At 41.6% G+C, this 18,705-nt stretch overlaps 1 protein-coding gene across 8 annotated transcripts in view; it reads left to right on the top strand.

Moving 5' to 3' along the window:
* BZW2 (basic leucine zipper and W2 domains 2) overlaps nucleotides 1–16,948 on the top strand; it is a 78,508-nt gene extending 61,560 nt beyond the window's left edge. For all 8 annotated transcript variants that reach the window (XM_084619893.1, XM_084619890.1, XM_084619892.1 and 5 more), the window contains 3 exons: nucleotides 1,182–1,320; nucleotides 10,741–10,863; nucleotides 13,947–16,948. In XM_084619893.1, coding sequence (XP_084476019.1) covers nucleotides 1,182–1,320; nucleotides 10,741–10,863; nucleotides 13,947–14,002 — 318 coding nt within the window. In that variant the 3' untranslated portion in view covers nucleotides 14,003–16,948. The remainder of the gene's footprint in view (nucleotides 1–1,181; nucleotides 1,321–10,740; nucleotides 10,864–13,946) is intronic.
* Nucleotides 16,949–18,705: the final 1,757 nt, after the last annotated feature.

Raw genomic sequence — 18,705 nt, 5'->3', positions numbered from 1 at the left:
TTCCCATTGACCTTATTAAGTAAGAACTTCAGGATCTGACCCACTGTGAAGCTATTTAATTCAGTCTATGAACACACTTATATTGAAGTGACCCTTTTAGTGTGAAAAGGACATGTTGAGGAATGAAATTTTCACCAATCTAGGCAATGATGTAGGCAGTAGCTTTGAAAATGTACATTTGGGCAATGGGGCAGACCAGGTGAAGTTTGTCTCCCCTCAGGCTCAAAATTGTAAGGGGCCGAGTACCCTGGCCCCAGTACTGAAGAGAAACCATTTAAGCATATGCTTAAGTTTAAGGTTGCAAGTAATCCCCCTGATTTCAATACAACCCCCTAATGAGAGGGAAAGAAATGAGAAAGCAAGAAAGGTAAATTCTGACTATTTAGAAGGAACGATCAGATGAAAATAAGGTCATAACTGGCATAACTTCCTTCTTCAAAAGGAAGAGAAGTATTTCCATAACAAAATGGAGTTCTGACCTTTTACGAGCAGCTACCTTTTTTCTTTGGATCTTTAATTGTTATGGTAAAGGTCATAAAAAGGACCATTACTACCTTGCCAGTGTACCGTATTAAATGGTTTATTTTTGTGTACTGGAAAAGCTATTGTGTTCTTTGCACAAGGAAAGGTCACTTCTAATTCATGCCCCAGCATGTTCAATTTAATGGTTTTCACATACTGGATTTATTATGATCTCTATAAGCCTCTGTGAAACTGGGGATTTCAGATTATGAGGAGCATCAGTTCTGGGTGTGTGGCATTGTTGGTGCTCTCTTTGCAACATGTAGCATCCAGAATATTGTTGAAACATCATATATCATAGTTGCTTATCTTCTGTTGTACCAAACAGCATACAAATAACCATACTCTGACATAATGGGTTTTATAACTTCACTTTACACAATTCAATAGCAAAGTGAAACATTAAAATAATCCATTGCAAGTTCCCCAACTTTTGTCTTACAAAAGCTTGTGCATTTGTGTAAATGGCACTAATGAAATAAAATTGCAATTATTGGCAATAAATTCTAGGTGTCAGTGTAGCAACCACATCTTTCTCTAGGTGATTGTTTTTCCAAAGATGAAATTTACAAGGAGTTAAATTGTAGTAATGGTGTCTGTGATTTTTCACTTTCAGTATTTCTATATAAAATAATTTGCCTTTTTCCCCCCTCTTCCAGCAATATGCACCCCTGCTGGCAGTGTTCAGCACCCAAGGCCATTCAGAGCTAATTCTTCTCCAGAAGGTTCAGGAATACTGTTATGACAACATCCACTTTATGAAAGCCTTTCAGAAGATAGTGGTACTCTTTTACAAAGGTATATGTCCATATCCGCCTTAGTACGCTATACAGTGAACATTGTGTCCTGTGCCTACTGGAACACACTGTACTAAGATAATGAGTAAGTTTGGCATGTATTTAGATTCTGAAGCTGGTCTCTCTGGTCTGCGCAGAAACCACTTAAACCAGCCAGAGATAGAATTGCCCCTGTAAAAGGAGATTCTCCATTGCCGTAGAGATGGAGGAGGTGGGCATGGGCACTTCTTACACAAGCCACCCCCTCACCAATGATGTAAGTGTGTGTTTGTGTGCGGGGGGGGGGGGGTTTACAGGCATTTTGCGTGTTGAAATAGATATGGTAGACCTGAGTTCTGCTAGACCTGCTGGCATCAAGGACCTAATAACAGCAGTAAGCTAAAGCAAATTCCTCCTCCTCTAAGCTATGCTGGAGCTGGGTAGCCCTAAATCATGGAGTCACAACTGTGATACGTGCAGCTGCCTCACCTGTATGAGGGAGGGAAGGGGGTGATCAATGTTATCTTGAAAAGAATAGTGATCAAGGTCTTTTGGCTTTTATATGGGCATTATTCTGTTCCCATTGATGTCACTGGCAAATCTTGCCTTGACTTCAGTGGAAGCAGGATCAGGCCATAGGTAGGCACTGTCAGATCCTTGGAGAAGCCTTTATTTCCAGGATTTCATTTTTGTAGTATAGATGTCTTCTTAGTACGTTTATTCAGTTCAGGTTGTCATAGAGACTAATAGTCTTGCACTGCATGTGAGAGGTGGGTGATAAGCAGTTTGTTCTAACATTCTTGCTATAAATAGTTGAAGGGGGAAAATCAGTGTGACTAGAAATGCTCAGTATAGATTTTTTTTGTTCATATTGAGTGTTCACGTATACTTTCAAAAATACACACAGCTGTTGACTAAAGTATTCATATAGATTTTCAGAAAGCAGAAATAAGTGAGTCAACAATATTTATTCCTATCCTTATTATGTCTACATAAACTGACCCTAGTAGCATAAAAAAATAGAAAATGTGACCTTTTGAGAAAAATTAAGGCTTAACAAGACACAAACATTCTAATTTGATTTTCTTTCATACATCCTCAATAGATGGTGTTCCATCCTTAGTTCACTCTGTATATGCTGGATGAGCATTGTACTTTTCTGCATGTTATTTAAGTTAAGTGCCACAAATGATAACATAAATAGTTTAAGTAGATTTGTCTTCAGTTTGTGGTGTAGGGGACCAAAAATGAATTTAAATAAGTAACAATGTAAATGCATGAGGAACAAAGCTATTGAGAATTATTTGTACAGCTGTTATGGATAATATCTTTAATATGTTTCTGTTGCTTTTATGAGGAAATGTATATCTGATGAGAAATTATAACAAGTAATAGACTCTCTTTCTTTGCCAGTTTGAGCCCAATTCAGAATATAGCAGTGACTACAGTCAGGACTGGGACAGCCATGCTGTCCCTATCTTCTGATGCGGGCTGTATTTTATTCTAAGCCTGTCCACCAACCCCAGTACAGTGCAACATCACAGTTTTAACTCTACTTCTTTCAGCTCTTCTTTGCCAGGGTGCTAGGAGGAAAGGTGGTCTCCCTCTCTCTAGGGAGCTCCTTCATTCCAGGTTCAGCTAGCCCTGTCTTTCTCTCTCTTGTAACCCTTCCTTCCTGGCTTTTTATCAGGTAGGTCAGCTGAGGGCTAATTAGTCCCTTACCTCCCCAGCTTCTCCTTCTGATTAGCTAATTATTTAATCAGCCACTGATTATGGGGGGAACTAATTGAGGCTACAGTGATCAGAGTGCTGACATGCCTGTCAGATCTGTAATAAGGTCCACCAATAATGATGATAAAGAAGGGTTTTTATATTCATACTTGCTTGGAAATAGATGCCAGGCTGAATTTAACAGAGACTGTATGGTGTTGAAGGCCTCATGGATTATTGTCCTCTAGCATTTCTATATGCATGTCAACATCTGCTTTCATGGGCCAGTCCATGGCTTCCTCCAAGCGATATATTCCCTGGGTTTTACCCAGAGAGTCAGGAATAGCTTCTCTAAGGCTAGCCATGTACCCCTACTTAATATTTGAGTCTGGCATGGATATTTTAGATATTGGGCCATGTCTGTTGCATGGATAGACTGTCACCATCTCCATTTCAGGGGTGGAACTTGCATCCACCCCTACCATTGCTACAAACAGGTTATTTCATCAGAATCTTGGAGATTTGTGAGGTCTACGCATCTCTGTAGTTTCACGTGTGCAATCACCTGCTAGCTAAGAAGTCCACCAGGTTACCAAGAGCTGTGGTGATGTGGAGAGGACAGCAGCTCCTCTTTCCCCTCACTGAAGGACTGATTGTCTTTGGCCCAAAGGCCACTGTGGTTTAATTGGGATCTCCAAGTCGTAAAATGGATGGGCCATGAATTGGAGAGATTTCAGAGTACCTGATCATCTTCTTTGTATGGTGAATCAACACAGCATATGGAATAGCTATGGTTGGGATTAAGAAATGCCAGCAACTATCCCTCAGAACTCTCTTGGATAGTGCACAGTGTGACACCCTGGATTCTCACTCTGTGGAACATTATTCATTACAAGGGAGTTTTTCAAAGGTGCAAATGGTAGTTGGACAATGAAAGTTAGGCACCTAATTGTTTGTGATTTTGATAATGTCTTCCTTGGACTACCTGCAGGGGCATTCCTAACATCTAAATTATAATCCTAATTTTATTATATTTCCCCACGCTTCTGGCTAAAATAGCCCCATAAACCTGAATTGCTTTCTAAGAGGATAACCTGGAATTTTCTCTTAATGTATCAGCAAAATATAGAGTGTCTGTCTGAATGTAAACTGGAAAAGCTGAGACTCTATGTTCTTACTCTAAAATCTGTCCCTTTTGTAACGTACAGATATAGGTCCAGATTTCTTCATGCAGTGTGGCAGCTTTGTGCCAATCTGACCTTTAAAGCCAATTTAACCAGCCCAGAGAGGATCATCCTCATGTAAAGGAGATCCTCTAGTGATTTAGAGATGATCTAGGGGCCCCTACGTTATTATGCCTCCCTGCTGCTGGCACAGCACGGAAAGGGATGTGACTAGGATATCCCTGAGCTATGCCAGCCCTAGGCGATAGGTTTTCCCTTCCCCGACTCTCCTGCTCCCACTGCACCTCGGTGTAACTTTGTTCATCTGGCTGGACTGTGTTGATCTGAGCAACATCAGGATCAGAGGAGTCTGCAGGTGAGCCTTAAGCAAGTTTTGAACAACCCCTGATGCGTATGGTGTTCATTTTGGCCTCAGCTGGAGGGTCCTGGTTCTAATCTTTCATTACTGTTGAAGAAAGTTTGTACATATAATCTCTTTTAGTTGATATAATTAGAAACTGGTAGTCAAATTTGGTAATTATTTATAAGGACCTCCACATTGCTGATCCACTGTCAGTTTAGCAGTAAAAGCATTTGGAAGTCTTAAAGCCAGGAACCAATAATAAAACAAGACCTTTAAGAAGTTCTGTATTAGAGCTCTAATTATAATAAATTCTCGGCCATGTAGAGCCTTTAAGACCGGATTCAAATCCCATTGAATATGTTGGGAGTTTGCTAATGACTTCAACATGAGAAGGATCAAGCCTCTTATCAGTGCAAAAGACCAAAAATGTTCTGTTCTGTGTATATATTTTATTTATATTTATAAGAAATATGTAAAAGAGCACCCTTTACACTCTTAAAAGTACAATTAACGATAAACAGAGGCTGGCAAGTACAGCCCCAACAGCAACACAGGTCTAACAAAAAATTAATAAGCCTCACTCTTCCCCCAGATCTCTACTGGCCAGCCATCATACGTAGGATGATGTAAGCTTTCAGTCCATTCTAAATCATAGAATATCAGGGTTGGAAGGGACCTCAGGAGGTCATCTAGTCCAACCCCCTGCTCAAAGCAGGACCAATCCCCAACTAAATCATCCCAGCCAGGGCTTTGTCAAGCCTGACCTTAAAAACCTCAAAGGAAGGAGATTCCATCACCTCCCTAGGTAACGCATTCCAGTGCTTCACCACCCTCCTAGTGAAAAAGTTTTTTCCTAATATCCAATCTAAACCTCCCCCACTGCAACTTGAGACCATTACTCCTTGTTCTGTCATCTGCTACCACTGAGAACAGTCTAGAGCCATCCACTTTGGAACCCCCTTTCAGGTAGTTGAAAGCAGCTATCAAATTCCCCCTCATTCTTCCTTTCAGCAGACTAAACAATTCCAGTTTCCCTTAGCCTCTTCTCGTAAGTCATGTGTTCCAGTCCCCTAATCATTTTTGTTGCCCTCCGCTGGATGCTTTCCAGTTTTTCCACATCCTTCTTGTAGTGTGGGGCCCAAAACTGGACACAGTACTCCAGATGAGGCCTCACCAATGTCGAATAGAGGGGAACGATCACGTCCCTCCATCTGCTGGCAATGCCCCTACTTATACAGCCCAAAATGCCATTAGCCTTCTTGGCAACAAGGGCACACTGTTGACTCATATCCAGCTTCTCGTCCACTGTAACCCCTAGGTCCTTTTCTCCAGAACTGCTGTCTAGCTATTCGGTCCCTAGTCTGTAGCAGTGCATAGGATTCTTCTGTCCTAAGTGCAGGACTCTGCATTTGTCCTTGTTGAACCTCATCAGATTTCTTTTGGCCCAATCCTCTATTTGTCTAGGTCCTCTGTATCCTATCCCAACCCTCCAGCGTATCTACCTCTCCTCCCAGTTCAGTGTCATCTGCAAACTTGTTGAGGGTGCAGTCCACGCCATCCTCCAGATCATTAATGAAGATATTGAACAAAACTGGCCCCAGGACCGACCCTTGGGGCACTCCGCTTGATACCGGCTGCCAACTAGACATGGAGCCATTGATCACTACCCGTTGAGCCCGACGATCTAGCCAGCTTTCTATCCACCTTATAGTCCATTCATCCAGCCCATACTCCTTTAACTTGCTGGCAACAATACTGTGGGAGACGGTGTCAAAAGCTTTGCTAAAGTCAGGGAATAACACATCCACTGCTTCCCCCTCATCCACAGAGCCAGTTATCTCGTCATAGAAGGCAATTAGATTAGTCAGGCATGACTTGCCCTTGGTGAATCCATGCTGACTGTTCCTAATCACTTTACTGTCCTCTAAGTGCTTTAGAATTGATTCCTTGAGGACCTGCTCCATGATTTTTCCAGGGACTGAGGTGAGGCTGACTGGCTTGTAGTTCCCTGGATCCTCCTCCTTCCCTTTTTTAAAGAAGGGCACTTTTTCCAGTCATCCGGGACCTCACCTGATCGCCACCAGTTTTAAAAGATAATAGCCAATGGCTCTGCAATCACATCCACCAACTCCTTTAGCCTCTCGAATGCAGTGCCTGTGGCCCTATGGACTTGTGCTCGTCCAGCTTTTCTAAATAGTCCCAAACCACTTCTTTCTCCACAGAGGGCTGGTCACCTCCTCCCCATGCTGTGCTGCCCAGTGCAGTAGTCTGGGAGCTGATCTCGTTCGTGAAGACAGAGGCAAAAAAAGCATTGAGTACATTAGCTTTTTCCACGTCCTCTGTCACGAGGTTGCCTCCCTCATTCAGTAAGGGGCCCACACTTTCCTTGAATAAAACATCTTCATTTCCGGCTGAACTATAGTGGGGAAAAGACTGAATGTAAGTAATATTGGATTGCATATTATATCATGTTCATTAAGCACAGAATCTCCTGTAGCTCTACTAAATTTATCTCTAACTTAGAGACCCGGGGTGAAATCTTGGCCACGCTGTGGTCTCCGTCCAAACTTCTGTTGACTTCAGTGAAGCCAGGATTTCATCCTTGAAGAACAAATGTTCCTAACATGGAATAAAACCTTTTTTCTGTTCTTTAAAGGCCACTAAAGCTACGTTTTATTAAGTTCCTGAAGACGTTTCTGGCCTTGCAGAACCCCCTAAAGAGATTGAAATAATTGGGAGTTCTCATGGGAGATATACACTCACTTGCTGCACCTGACTGAGGCCTTGAAGATGCTAATGATTTTATTTTGCTTGTCTTCATTTTGGGGTCTTTATAATAGACCAATTTGAACCACCTCTCTGAACATGCAATCTATTAATCCTCCACTTAAGGAGATCTTCAAGCTTAATTTACACACAATTTTCTATGAGGTAAATTTCATTATTTCTACTCAGTTACTCCAATTATCTTCCCTAGCAAGTGGAAGGTGGCTTATGAACCTTTCACAGCAGAAAATACACACAACAGAAATGCAAGCATTTTGCCACAGTTAAACTGTGGGTAACATTACTTGCATAATAATAATGATAATCAAAAAGCCCCATCTAAGGTTCTGTCTTTGCTACAGTTAACTTAACTCCTTTCAAGTTAGCCTACCTCGAGTGAGAGCAGCCACACTGCGAAACAACACATGAGCTACAGTGCGATAAGTTGCGCTAAACAGAAGCTGTAGCCTGTACCACCTTATGGGCCCCTTAACTCAAGTTAAAAGCACCACCTCACTCAAGTTAAGGGTTTTTGTGTATGGACAGGACTTGAGCTAGGGGCAATACTTGAGTTATAGTTCAAGTTAAGTCTGCAGTGAAGACACCTTAATGAAGTGTGCCTTGGGACCTCTCCCTCTCATGATTGATTTTAACCTGGGGTTCTGGTGGTGGGTGGCTGGAGTAGTAGTTAGCTGCACTGGCAGGGAAACCAGCTCTGGATCTCCAGGGCTGACATCACCTGGGGCAGAGGATGTAACAACACAGAACCATGCCAACCATAAAATTCAACTGAAACTATTACAGCATGTAAAAAATAATTGTCATAATCTTTAATCAGAAATACTGTAGCTAAAATAAATCACCCCCAGTGTTCCCATTTCTTCAGAGGGTTATCATTAACTACACCCTGTCCTGGCTGATTGCTTAATTGAGCATCTCTGCACTGACAGGAGAATATTATCCCTTACAAACACTGGAGGCATGAATGAATTACCAATGATGTTTCTCAGAAATGAAAGGAAAGATGTGATTGTCATTTCTGTAACTGAAGGTATTTTTATTCCTTCTCTGGGTGCATTTTCTGTCAGTGCAGGAACATTCACTTCATTTTAGTGCCAGAGAATCATATGCAGGCAAATCTCTCCCCCACCATCTTGGAGCCATTCTCATCTTTCAGGCAGGTTATGAGACTTTTTACTATCCTGGATTTAGACCTATCTAATTTTTGTAATGCTTGACCACTAGAATGGGCTCTACTATTATTGCAAGTCCACGATCCTCAGAGCCCCAATTCAGGAAAGCATGTGCCTAACTTTAGGCACTTACTTATATGGTATACTGAATAGGGGCCAATAGTTCAGTGATGTGCATTTGCAATATTTTCCATACCTATGACCCCATGTTATAAAAGTTTCGATCCCTTCCCCACCCCCACTTAGCCAGAAAAAAATGGAGGCTAGTCACAACATCCTTTTCTCCCAGGGGTTATGATGCACAGGTTGACAATCTGTGTCATCGGTTGCTGCATTTCTTAGAATTTCATGCACGCGCTATACAGTGTATTGGAGTACAGTGTTTTTTCATGAAGAAATTATATTTGTAATCTCTATTAAAAGTTCCAAGTCAATACTTTTGAAGCTTGTAGCTTATATCCTCTAAATCGGAGTCCAAATGTGTGTTATAGACCTAATGCCAGCAAAATGCTGGAGCTACGGTAAAGAATATTGGGTTGACATTTGTTTAATGCCAAATGTCACATCTTCCTTATAAACTTTATTTAGTTCCTGTATCTAATTTTTTCTCATAACTCTACCATTTCTAGTACTTTTGAGTACAGGTTCCAAGTGCAAAATAGTGGATTTTTTGTTGTTCAGCTACATTTTTAGCTAAATATTGGAACTGAATTTTTACAAGGGCAGAGAATGATGGTTGTAGGTACAAGCAGACGTAGTCTTAAACAGGAATTCTGTAGTCTTGCGCATGCGCACACAACTGTGCCACCACACTGTTTTCAAAAGGTGCGACACTCCTGCTCTTCATCTACCTTCAGCTTGTTTGTTTGCTGATAATGTCAAATTGGATGATGGCTTTTGATAGTAAACGGTCCTTGTGAGACCAGAGGGACTTCTAAACACATTTCACTTGTTTTCAGCAGATCTGAAATCTCCAGGGAGACCCAAGTGTATTCAGTTTCTACCCATGAGTGACTGGTTGGCTTAGCTACTGAAACCTGGTTGGCTTAGGGTATTTGTAATTAGTTCTAGGTTACCAGTTCAAATAGATCCAGGTCACTACTATCTATTTGCTGTTCCATGGCTTATGTGAAGTGAGTCTGTGGTCTCAGTCCTGTTTCTGTTTACACAGATGTTTTAAAGATGTTTGTTCATTTATTTCATTGTAATTGATCCAGTTAATTTTCTTCTGTCCTTCACTGCTGGCATCTGCCTATAAACTTTGTGCCACAGTAGAATATGGCTGTGTCCTGGTATTCAGCAGGGTAGCAAGGGGAATCCCATATTCCTGGTATACTAGGCAGCACTGAAGAAACTGATGTAAATCACTTTCAAAAATGTGCTGATTATGGGGAGGAGGATGTTAGTTTGATCAGTACGTGAAAAGGAAAATGGTGGCGACAACCAAAGGTGCTGTTTTTATTCTGGCCTTCTATGTCATCCAATGGCCCTGAAGGCTAAAGTGCATCACAGATATTGGCTCCACGACAGTCACTTATTCAGCTGCAAGACTTGGTTGGATGGCAGAAACTCTGTCACTTGGGCTAGAAGCTTATTGTTTCACATCAGCTAGGATCAGTGGGCATCCTGGCTGAGTTTATTAAGCCTGATGTTTCTCTTGTCCTCAATTATTTTGTTCTCGACACTTAAAAGAAGAGTTTTGGGAGCATGGTCCCTTTAAATGATTCCCCTGATGACTACTGTTTAGTCAGCTGGGAAAGATAAGAGACTTCACATTAGGATGGAATTTTTGTTAATTTTTTTCACCACAATTCTAGCAGTTTTTACTCTTGCATAGCTCTGAGTCAGCAGCAAAAGAAACTACAGTATTTCTTACTGAGGTGAGTCCTAAGATATACAGGTAGATTTTATTGACTTCCTTTGCAATTGGTGTGTTTTTATATCTCTTATTTAAAGCCAATTGAATAGAGGAGTAATTACTCTTTACAGAAGCATGACATTGAATAGTTTATTTTAAGACTAACATATTTAGTTAATGACTGACTTTATGGTATGTGACACAGCTGCGATCTCTTATATGACATTCTGCAGTTACAGCCTAGTGTTAAGTACAATGCCGATTCAAAGCTCACCTCACTATGATCAAAGTGATTCACTTCTTACTGCCTCAAAACCTAGCAGTTTTTCAGTTGTCTTCTGTCTTATAAAAATATGCTTATCTTTGCAACCACTGCTCTGAATTTCAGCTGATGTCCTGAGCGAAGAAGCCATCCTGAAGTGGAATAAAGAAGCACATCTTGCGAAAGGCAAAAGTGTATTTCTTGACCAGATGAAGAAATTTGTTGAGTGGCTGCAAAATGCTGAAGAAGGTACAATTCCATTTAAGTTAACAGTATTTAGTAGCCTCTTGGCCATTCCATTTTGAAGATGTTAGTTGTATTATAGTAGTGCCTACAGGTTCAGTCAGGACCCTGGCCCCACTGTGCTAGGTACTATGCAGATGGATGGTAAAAGACAGGACCTGCTCTAAATTCTTTACAATCTTAGTCTTTAGAAGGCAGGCACCACTGACTGTTTTTCATGTCATTAATAGTGTCCATGTGAAGTCCTGAGCTCTTAGAATTCCATGTGTCCTGCCGTGTGAATTTCACTGAATAGCACTGAATTCCTGAACGAGAAGAGCAATCATAAAGGCATAAGGACTGTAGTTGCTGTTAAAAAAGGAATAATGGGAAGGGAAATGAATGGGTGTTTGGGCCCACATTTCCTTTTTTCTGGTGCCCTCAAATGGTAAACACTTTCCTTCTGGTATAAGAACAGGTGAACTGTCCCTTTAAAGACTGCCCCATGTTAGTTGTTTTGAGTGGCAGGTGTATAATTATCACTGTTGACTTGCCCCCTCTCTTCTGCTCAGTTCAAACTGATAATTTGACACACTGTTTCCTTCAATTTCTTGGGGCTGCTGATTATTTGTGGCTGCTAAACACAGTGGTATCAGCTTATCAAACATTATTAATATTCAGAATTTTATGGAGGGATTATGAACAGCAATTCCACCACATAGGTGGCAGCATAACTGAAAGATTGTCCTTTTAACACACGCCTTGGAATGTTAAACTTTGACCAATTAAAATGTTTGTATGTCCGGCAGTAGTCTTACACTTTATTTATTCTCCCCCCACTACTCCAGTGCAGGGGCATGCACAAGGGTGGGCAAGCGGGGGCACAGGCCCCCCAATCAGTGGGGGGCACAGGCCCCCCAATCAGTGGGGGGCACAGAACTTTGCTGGGGCAGGGAGAGCAAACTGCTCTGTCCCCAAGATTAGGGAGGAAGGGAGAGCCAGCTCCACCTGCACCGGGGCTGCTGGAGGAAGGGGAGAGAACCAGCTCCGCCTGCTGTAGCTGGGAGAGCCAACCCCTCAGCCCCGAGCTGGGGCAGGAAATAACAGCTTCTCAGCACCGGGGCCGTAGAGGGAGGGAGGGAGAGGCAACTCCACCGGCACCAGGGCTGGGGTGGGCTCCTCCCACCCACTACTGTAATAGACCCCTTAACCTCTGGCTGAGTTAGTGAGGTCCTCAAATTGTGATTTAAAGACTTCAAGTTACAGAGAATCCACCATGTACGCTACTTTAAATGTGCAAGTGACCCAAACCCCGTGTTGCAAAGGAAGGCAAAAACCCTCCAGGGTCTCTGCCAATCTGACCCACAGGAAAATTTCTTCCCAACCCCAAATATGGTGATCAGTTAGACCCAGAGCACATGGGCAAGACCCAGCTGACAGACACCTGGGGAAGAATTCTCTGTAGTAACTCATCCCCATCTACGGTCCTTTCACCGTCCATTGGAGATTTCTGCTGCTAGCGGTCACAGGTCGGCTACATGCCATTGTAAGGAGTCTCATCATTCAATGCCCTCCATAAATGTATCAAGCTCAGTCTCGAAGCCAATTAGGTTTTTTGCCTGCACTGCTCCCCTTGGAAGGCTGTTCCAGAACTTCACTTCTCTGCTGGTTAGAAACTTTTGTCTAATTTCCAGACTAAACTTGTGGATGGCCAGTTTATACCCATTTGTTCTTGAGTCCACATTGGTGCTTAACTTAAATAATTCCTCTCCCTTTCCGGTATTTATCCCTCTGATATATTTATAGAGAGCAATCATATCTCCCCTCAACCTTCTTTTGGTTAGGCTAAACAAGCCAAGCTCCTTGAGTCTCCTTTCATAAGACAGGTTTTCCATTCCTTGCATCATCCTAGTAGCCCTTCTCTGCACCTGTTCTAGTTTGAATTAACCTTAAACATGGAAGACCAGAATCGTACACAATAGTCCAGATGAGGTCTGACCTGTGCCTTGTACAAGGGACTAACACTTCCCTGTCTCTATTGGAAATACCTTGCCTGATGCATCCTAATACTGCATTAGCCTTTTTCACAGCTGCATCACACTGGTGGCTCATAGTCATCCTGTGATCAACCAATACACCCAGGTCTTTTTCCTCCTCTCACTTCCAACTGATACATCCCCAGCTTATAGCAAAAATTCTTGTTGTTAGTCCCTAAATGCATGACTTTGCACTATTAAATTTGGCCTGAGAAGTTTGGTTTGAAATTGAATTGCATTTGCAACATACTTTCCTCAGAGGCGAACAATAAGTCAGAGATTCAGCATAATGTTAACTTTTTCACTTGATTTTAGTTGGCAGTTTGGGAGTGTGTGGTGGTTTATTTAGATTTTTGATAGCAAATATTTGACATGCATCTCAGTCTAATTGTACTGCCATCTATAGTTTTGTGAACAGACTGCATCGTGATAGTTTTCAGAAACTGATTTATTTGACAGAGCACATCAGCTGCAGTATGTAACTTGTATTCTGGACAGCAGCAATCCCACCTGGACATATAGATTAGAGTTATACATGGATTGGTTAAATTTAATAAAAAATAACTGTGTATACTTGAACTCACTTTATTTTGTGGGAAAGTTAGGTCTAGATTATCCATAGTGACCCAATTCTGTTCTAAATCTAGACCTGTACAACTGAAATAGATGGAGTATAACTGAGAGTAGAATAAAGTGTTCTGTCTGCAGTATTCAGAGTGGTAGCCGTGTTAGTCTGTAGCAGCAAAAACAAAGAGGAGTCCTTGTGGCACCTTAGAAACTAACACATTTATTTGGGCATAAGCTTGGGTTTTAGCCCACAGAAGCTTATGCCCAAATAAATTTGTTAGTCTCTAAGGTGCCACAAGGATTCCTGTTTGTTTTTGTCTGCAGTTTGTTTCTTGCTGAGCCACTTTCCATGTCTGCCATCTCTTCCTAGGAAATGTGATGCATGAGGCAAATCTTTATTCATATCTTTTATTATTGCTATTTACAGGAATAATGATATAACTGTCACTGTAAATCCTGTTCAAAAAGAGCTGAAAAGTTTTATTTTTTTTTCTTTTTACCTCATAGAATCAGAATCCGAAGGCCAGGAGAACGAAGATGGCTCAACAAAGCACAATCTCTAGGCTACTGTCAAAGGGTCTTTGGGAATGCTGTACTGTTAGAGCAAAACAGGTTTTACTTCAAGGTTAGGCTTTCCTTTTGTTTAGAAGAATCAAGTTCTTTAATGGAGCCCTGAGGCATTGGATGCTCTCCTTGGGACTCCACCTAAGTTAGTGTACAGTGAGTCAGAGTTAAAAACATTCAGTAAGGAGCCATACAGGAAAAGTGAAATTAAATACTTATGGACTCCCTTTTTATCAGCAGTCTTTTTAGGTCCTGTGGCATGTGAACATTCCTGTGTCTGTTTATAGAATTGGTGGATCTGTGTTTGTAGCTTAATACTAGCTTGTGTAGGTGACTTAACACCACCACATTTTTTTGTATAAATGGCTTTTTGTATCTTAGTTCATTTGTTCTCAGTGCCTTTGTTTCATAGACTTATTGTCTGCCACTAAACGCATTCAGATTTCTTGTTCCTTAGGTGAAAACTGAGCAACAGGCTATTCTGAGACTTCCTCTACTCCTTCTCTTTTTTGTATTTTTAAAGTTCACTATTCACAAAGCCACAGTCAGTTAAGGATAGGCAGCAAGCCCATTTTTTCCCCTCCTCAATTTTCTCTGATCCAGTGTGGTTCTGGTCAGACTATCCAGATACCCGGACTTGGTATTCTCAATCTGCCCATCACTCAAAGAAAATGCAAAACTGCAACCTGTGTTGATCTGGACCTTTACATGTGCAAGATTTGCATGTGAAACAAATCAATATTGTGGGCTCAATCTAATGGCATGCAATGATCGGTAACCACCAGATTTTCATGAACAAAATAATTATACATATAAATCTGGTGGTTGCCAATTTAAATATGTAACTGAAATTTCCACGTGCAGATTAGAGATTTCCTATATGACTGTGTAGGTTAAGGTCCTGTCCCCCCACTAGTCACTTGTGCAAAGAAACATCCCTATTCACCCCATAAAACCAGCGTTCTTATAACTATTTCATTGGTCTAGATATTTCACTGTTCGCTATTCCAATACCTCCACAATAACTGTAATACAAAGAGAGGCACCTTCATGATAGCTTGAATGCAAATAACTTTTAAAATGTATGTTCTATACTTAAATCTCTTAACTGATCTGAAGTCTTTGCTATGGTAATAGACATATGAAGACTAAAAATAATGGTGTTGTGAAAAGCTACTGCAAGTGTGCACTTCACAATTTTCAAATATACAAACTTTCATTTGTTATTTTAATATAAAAGTGTTAAGTCCACATTGTGGTGAATGATCCTAGTAGGGTTTAGAAAGTCGGCTTTAATTATAGAAGGGCAAAAGAGCATCCTTAACTAGAAAAGTAGCAATGTATTTTGCAGTTAGTAACTCTAAAACTACCCAACAGACTGGGGAGGGGGCGTTTGAAAAGTATTACATGCAAATGGTTCCTGGAGTGCATCCAAAGGGTAAATTCTTGTCTCCGTATATACCCAGACTTAACTGCAGGCAGCATGCATCAAGCAGAGAACAAATTCCCTTGTATGCTACCTTTCAGCCAAGAACAACAGTTTTGCAGCAGAAACTGATTTTACAGAATATATAAAATAGACTTTTTCAGTAACTATAGTAGCACTAGCAGACACCAGGATAATCACATTATTTACAATGGAAAACTGATGCAATGACCGAACACAGCTGGACCTAAAGGGGTTCTTAATGTGTGCAGACACAAACTTACCACGATCATTACTGCCCTTGGGTGGTATTTGCATAAGCTCTGCTGCTGAACTGTTAAACTTATTTAGCAGCAGCATTATATCAAAGCAAAGACCGTATGCATAAAATGACCATACAGTTAGGGTATGCAAAAGATTATACATTTGTGTTAACCTGAAAATCAGGATGCCTTCAAAGGTGCCAATCCATCATAATGTGCAAAAAGGTATAATAATCCTGCCTTCAGTGTGTGTGTGTGTCTATATCCAGCCTTCAGAGTGCGTGTGTGTGTGTCTGTCTCTCTCTATATATCCTGCCTTCAGTGTGTGTGTGTGTGTGTGTGTTTGTTTGTCTGTCTCTCTCTAGTCACACACATACACATTGAAGGCAGGATTATGATATCTTTTTGCACATTATGCTGGATTGGCACCTTTGAAGGCATCTTTGATGACCTTGTCGAAGGAGGGCATGACAACCATGCTCACAAAATGTATATGCACCTTTTACCTTCCCTAAAAATCTTTGTCTATTGGAAAAAGGGACATGTCCACATGCATGTGCAGTTATAGATCTTTCATGTCCAGGTACAGGTACTGTGTGGATATGTGTAAGCTACTGGTTACTGTGTTGTGTCCCCCTCGGTGCCTGATGCAAAGAGAAGGTGAGCCTGTTAAAGCCCCCACCAACAAATAACTGGCTCTATAGTTCAAGCTGTAGAGACTCATGCTTTTAGCTTTGGGGTTCCCTTCTGCAATCCCTGGAATCACTCCAGATTGCAACTTTCACATATGTCCAGGTGTTTTGGATGCAACAGGTGAATTGTCCTTTAAAGCTCTTGTCCAGAGTATGTTCGGGAAGCTGAATGTTGTGCTCCTAGATAAGTATTTTTAGAATAGCTTTTCCTCAAAATGAATTGATGCATTAAAGTATATATAAATTAAGACCTTGACAAAAGTCTCAAATGAGAATTTGGGCAACACATTGAATTTAACTTTTTGAGAAGGGGGTGGAGGACAGCGTTTACCTTGATTTTGATTTCCTGACTGTTGGTCAAAAGCTCAGCGTTATTGGAACACAACATTTAATATCAACAGTTCATATCCCTCTGCTGGAGATATGCAGACTTGGATCAATACTGCAAGTGCCATTAAGATCCAGGGTTAGTCTTTGAATGTGTGATTGTTGAATAAGAATGTTCTGTATATAAATATGCTTCATAGTACAATAGGACACAATACATTGCATTTTATTTCAAAATATCAGTAGACCGTGTTTAAATGGTAGAACTAAAAATATCAATCTCCTCTTTAAAATAGACCACCATGTAGGGAAGGAGCCTGGGTGTGAACTTGGAGGGTTGTTGGGTATAGGTGGGAAAAGTATGGAACAGTTGTTTTTTTTTGTTTTGTTTTGTTTTTTGGGGGGGGGGGGAGGGATTATTAGGAAGCTTCCCCCATGCAGACCCAGAAAAGCTAAGCACTCATTAACTCTACTGAAGCTGTCAGTGCACATCATCTTTGAAGATGAATAGCCTGTGATTTTCAAAGAAGTTTTAGAAAATTTGAATCCTTAATCTTTGGCTGATACAGGACAGCACAGAAAAAGTTATTTGTGAGGGCGTGCTTTTAAGATTTAACACTACAATTTGACAGCTCCACAAAGAGATACTTGGACTGCTGCTGTGAGTGTGGTTTGGTGGATGGGTAATGTGTACTACTGGAGGAATTCTGTGCCACTATGCAATGTAGAATTTGTGCACGATTAATGTTATGTACAGAATTTCATGTGTGTTGTGTCCTCCCCCACCTCCTGAATTGGGGCTGCAGTGCTGCTGGCGGCCATTAGGGGCTGATGGACTCTGCAGAGCCCAGCTCACAGTGAGTGGAGCACCCAGCCTGGTGTGGATGGAGGCTCTGAACACTTTGGCTGCCCAGCTTTGATTATCTTCCACTCGGGGACAGGAGAGGGCCCAGGAGACCCATCTCTGGCAAAGGGTGAGGGAGGGTAGGGCCACACAGTGTCCCCCAGTGGGATAGTAAATAAGCTGGGGGGAGTAAAGGCTTTGGGCTAGGGCAGTGCTAGTGTGTGCACTGGGGGTGGTGGCCTGCAGCTGGGCTCTGGAGGAAGGGGTCCTGGGTGTCTGGGCTCTGGGAATGCCCCACAGCTGGGCTGAGGGGGGTGTGGGTGTCTGGGCTCTGGGGGGCACCACACAGCACCCTCCAGCACTCCCCAACTGGAACTGAGTTGTCATAGCAGTTTCTTGAACTCTCTACTCCTGGGGGAATCTTTTGTTGTTGTTGTTGTTGACTGTAATGTTGACATACTTGTTGACAGGTATTTTGAAATAAATTACCAAAATAATTGAAACTGAAGAGATTATGGTATATTGTGGTGTTTTGACAAATGAAATATGCAGCATTTTAAAACATTGTGTACCGAATTTTTAATTTTTTGGCACAGAAGTCCCCCAGGAGTAAATGTGGTGTGGCCAAGGGACTATTACCTGTGGGACAATCTCACCAGCAGGGGAAGGGAGTTAGATGGACTGCTGCCAAAATTGCTTGGGGGAGGGTGTATTTTATGCTTAATTTACATATGTAATGCTGACAGCCCCTGTCATTGTTAGCCAGGATCAAACTTGTGATCACTGGAGCTTAATGCATGAGCTTCTATTGTATGAGCTAAAAGACACATCTCTCTTATAGCCAAGGCTTTAGCAGACTCATCAACTCTAGCTGTTCTAACTACCACTAGAGGGCGATAGAGTGCCACACCAAGCAGGCATGGGCCACACACTCACTCTCTCACTTGCTGTGTTTCCCCAAGTTTGTCTGTTTTCTTCTCCCCAGTAAAGATTTATTTGAGTGTAAACAGTCTTGGAGTGGGGAAGTTCTGTCTGATAAGGGCATCTGTTTAGTTTTTGCAGGTTTCTGGGTGAGGGCTTAAGGCAGTTTAGTTTTGTCAAGAGGGAGCCAAAATATATTGAATCTGACCCTTTTTGCTGCCAATAATCA

The sequence above is a fragment of the Lepidochelys olivacea genome, assembly GCF_965140295.1.
Source record: "Lepidochelys olivacea isolate rLepOli2 genome assembly, chromosome: 2".
In the NCBI taxonomy this organism is placed as follows: domain Eukaryota; kingdom Metazoa; phylum Chordata; order Testudines; family Cheloniidae; genus Lepidochelys; species Lepidochelys olivacea.
The sequence above is the reverse complement of the archived record's forward strand: the minus strand, read 5'-3'. Positions and strand labels throughout refer to the sequence as shown.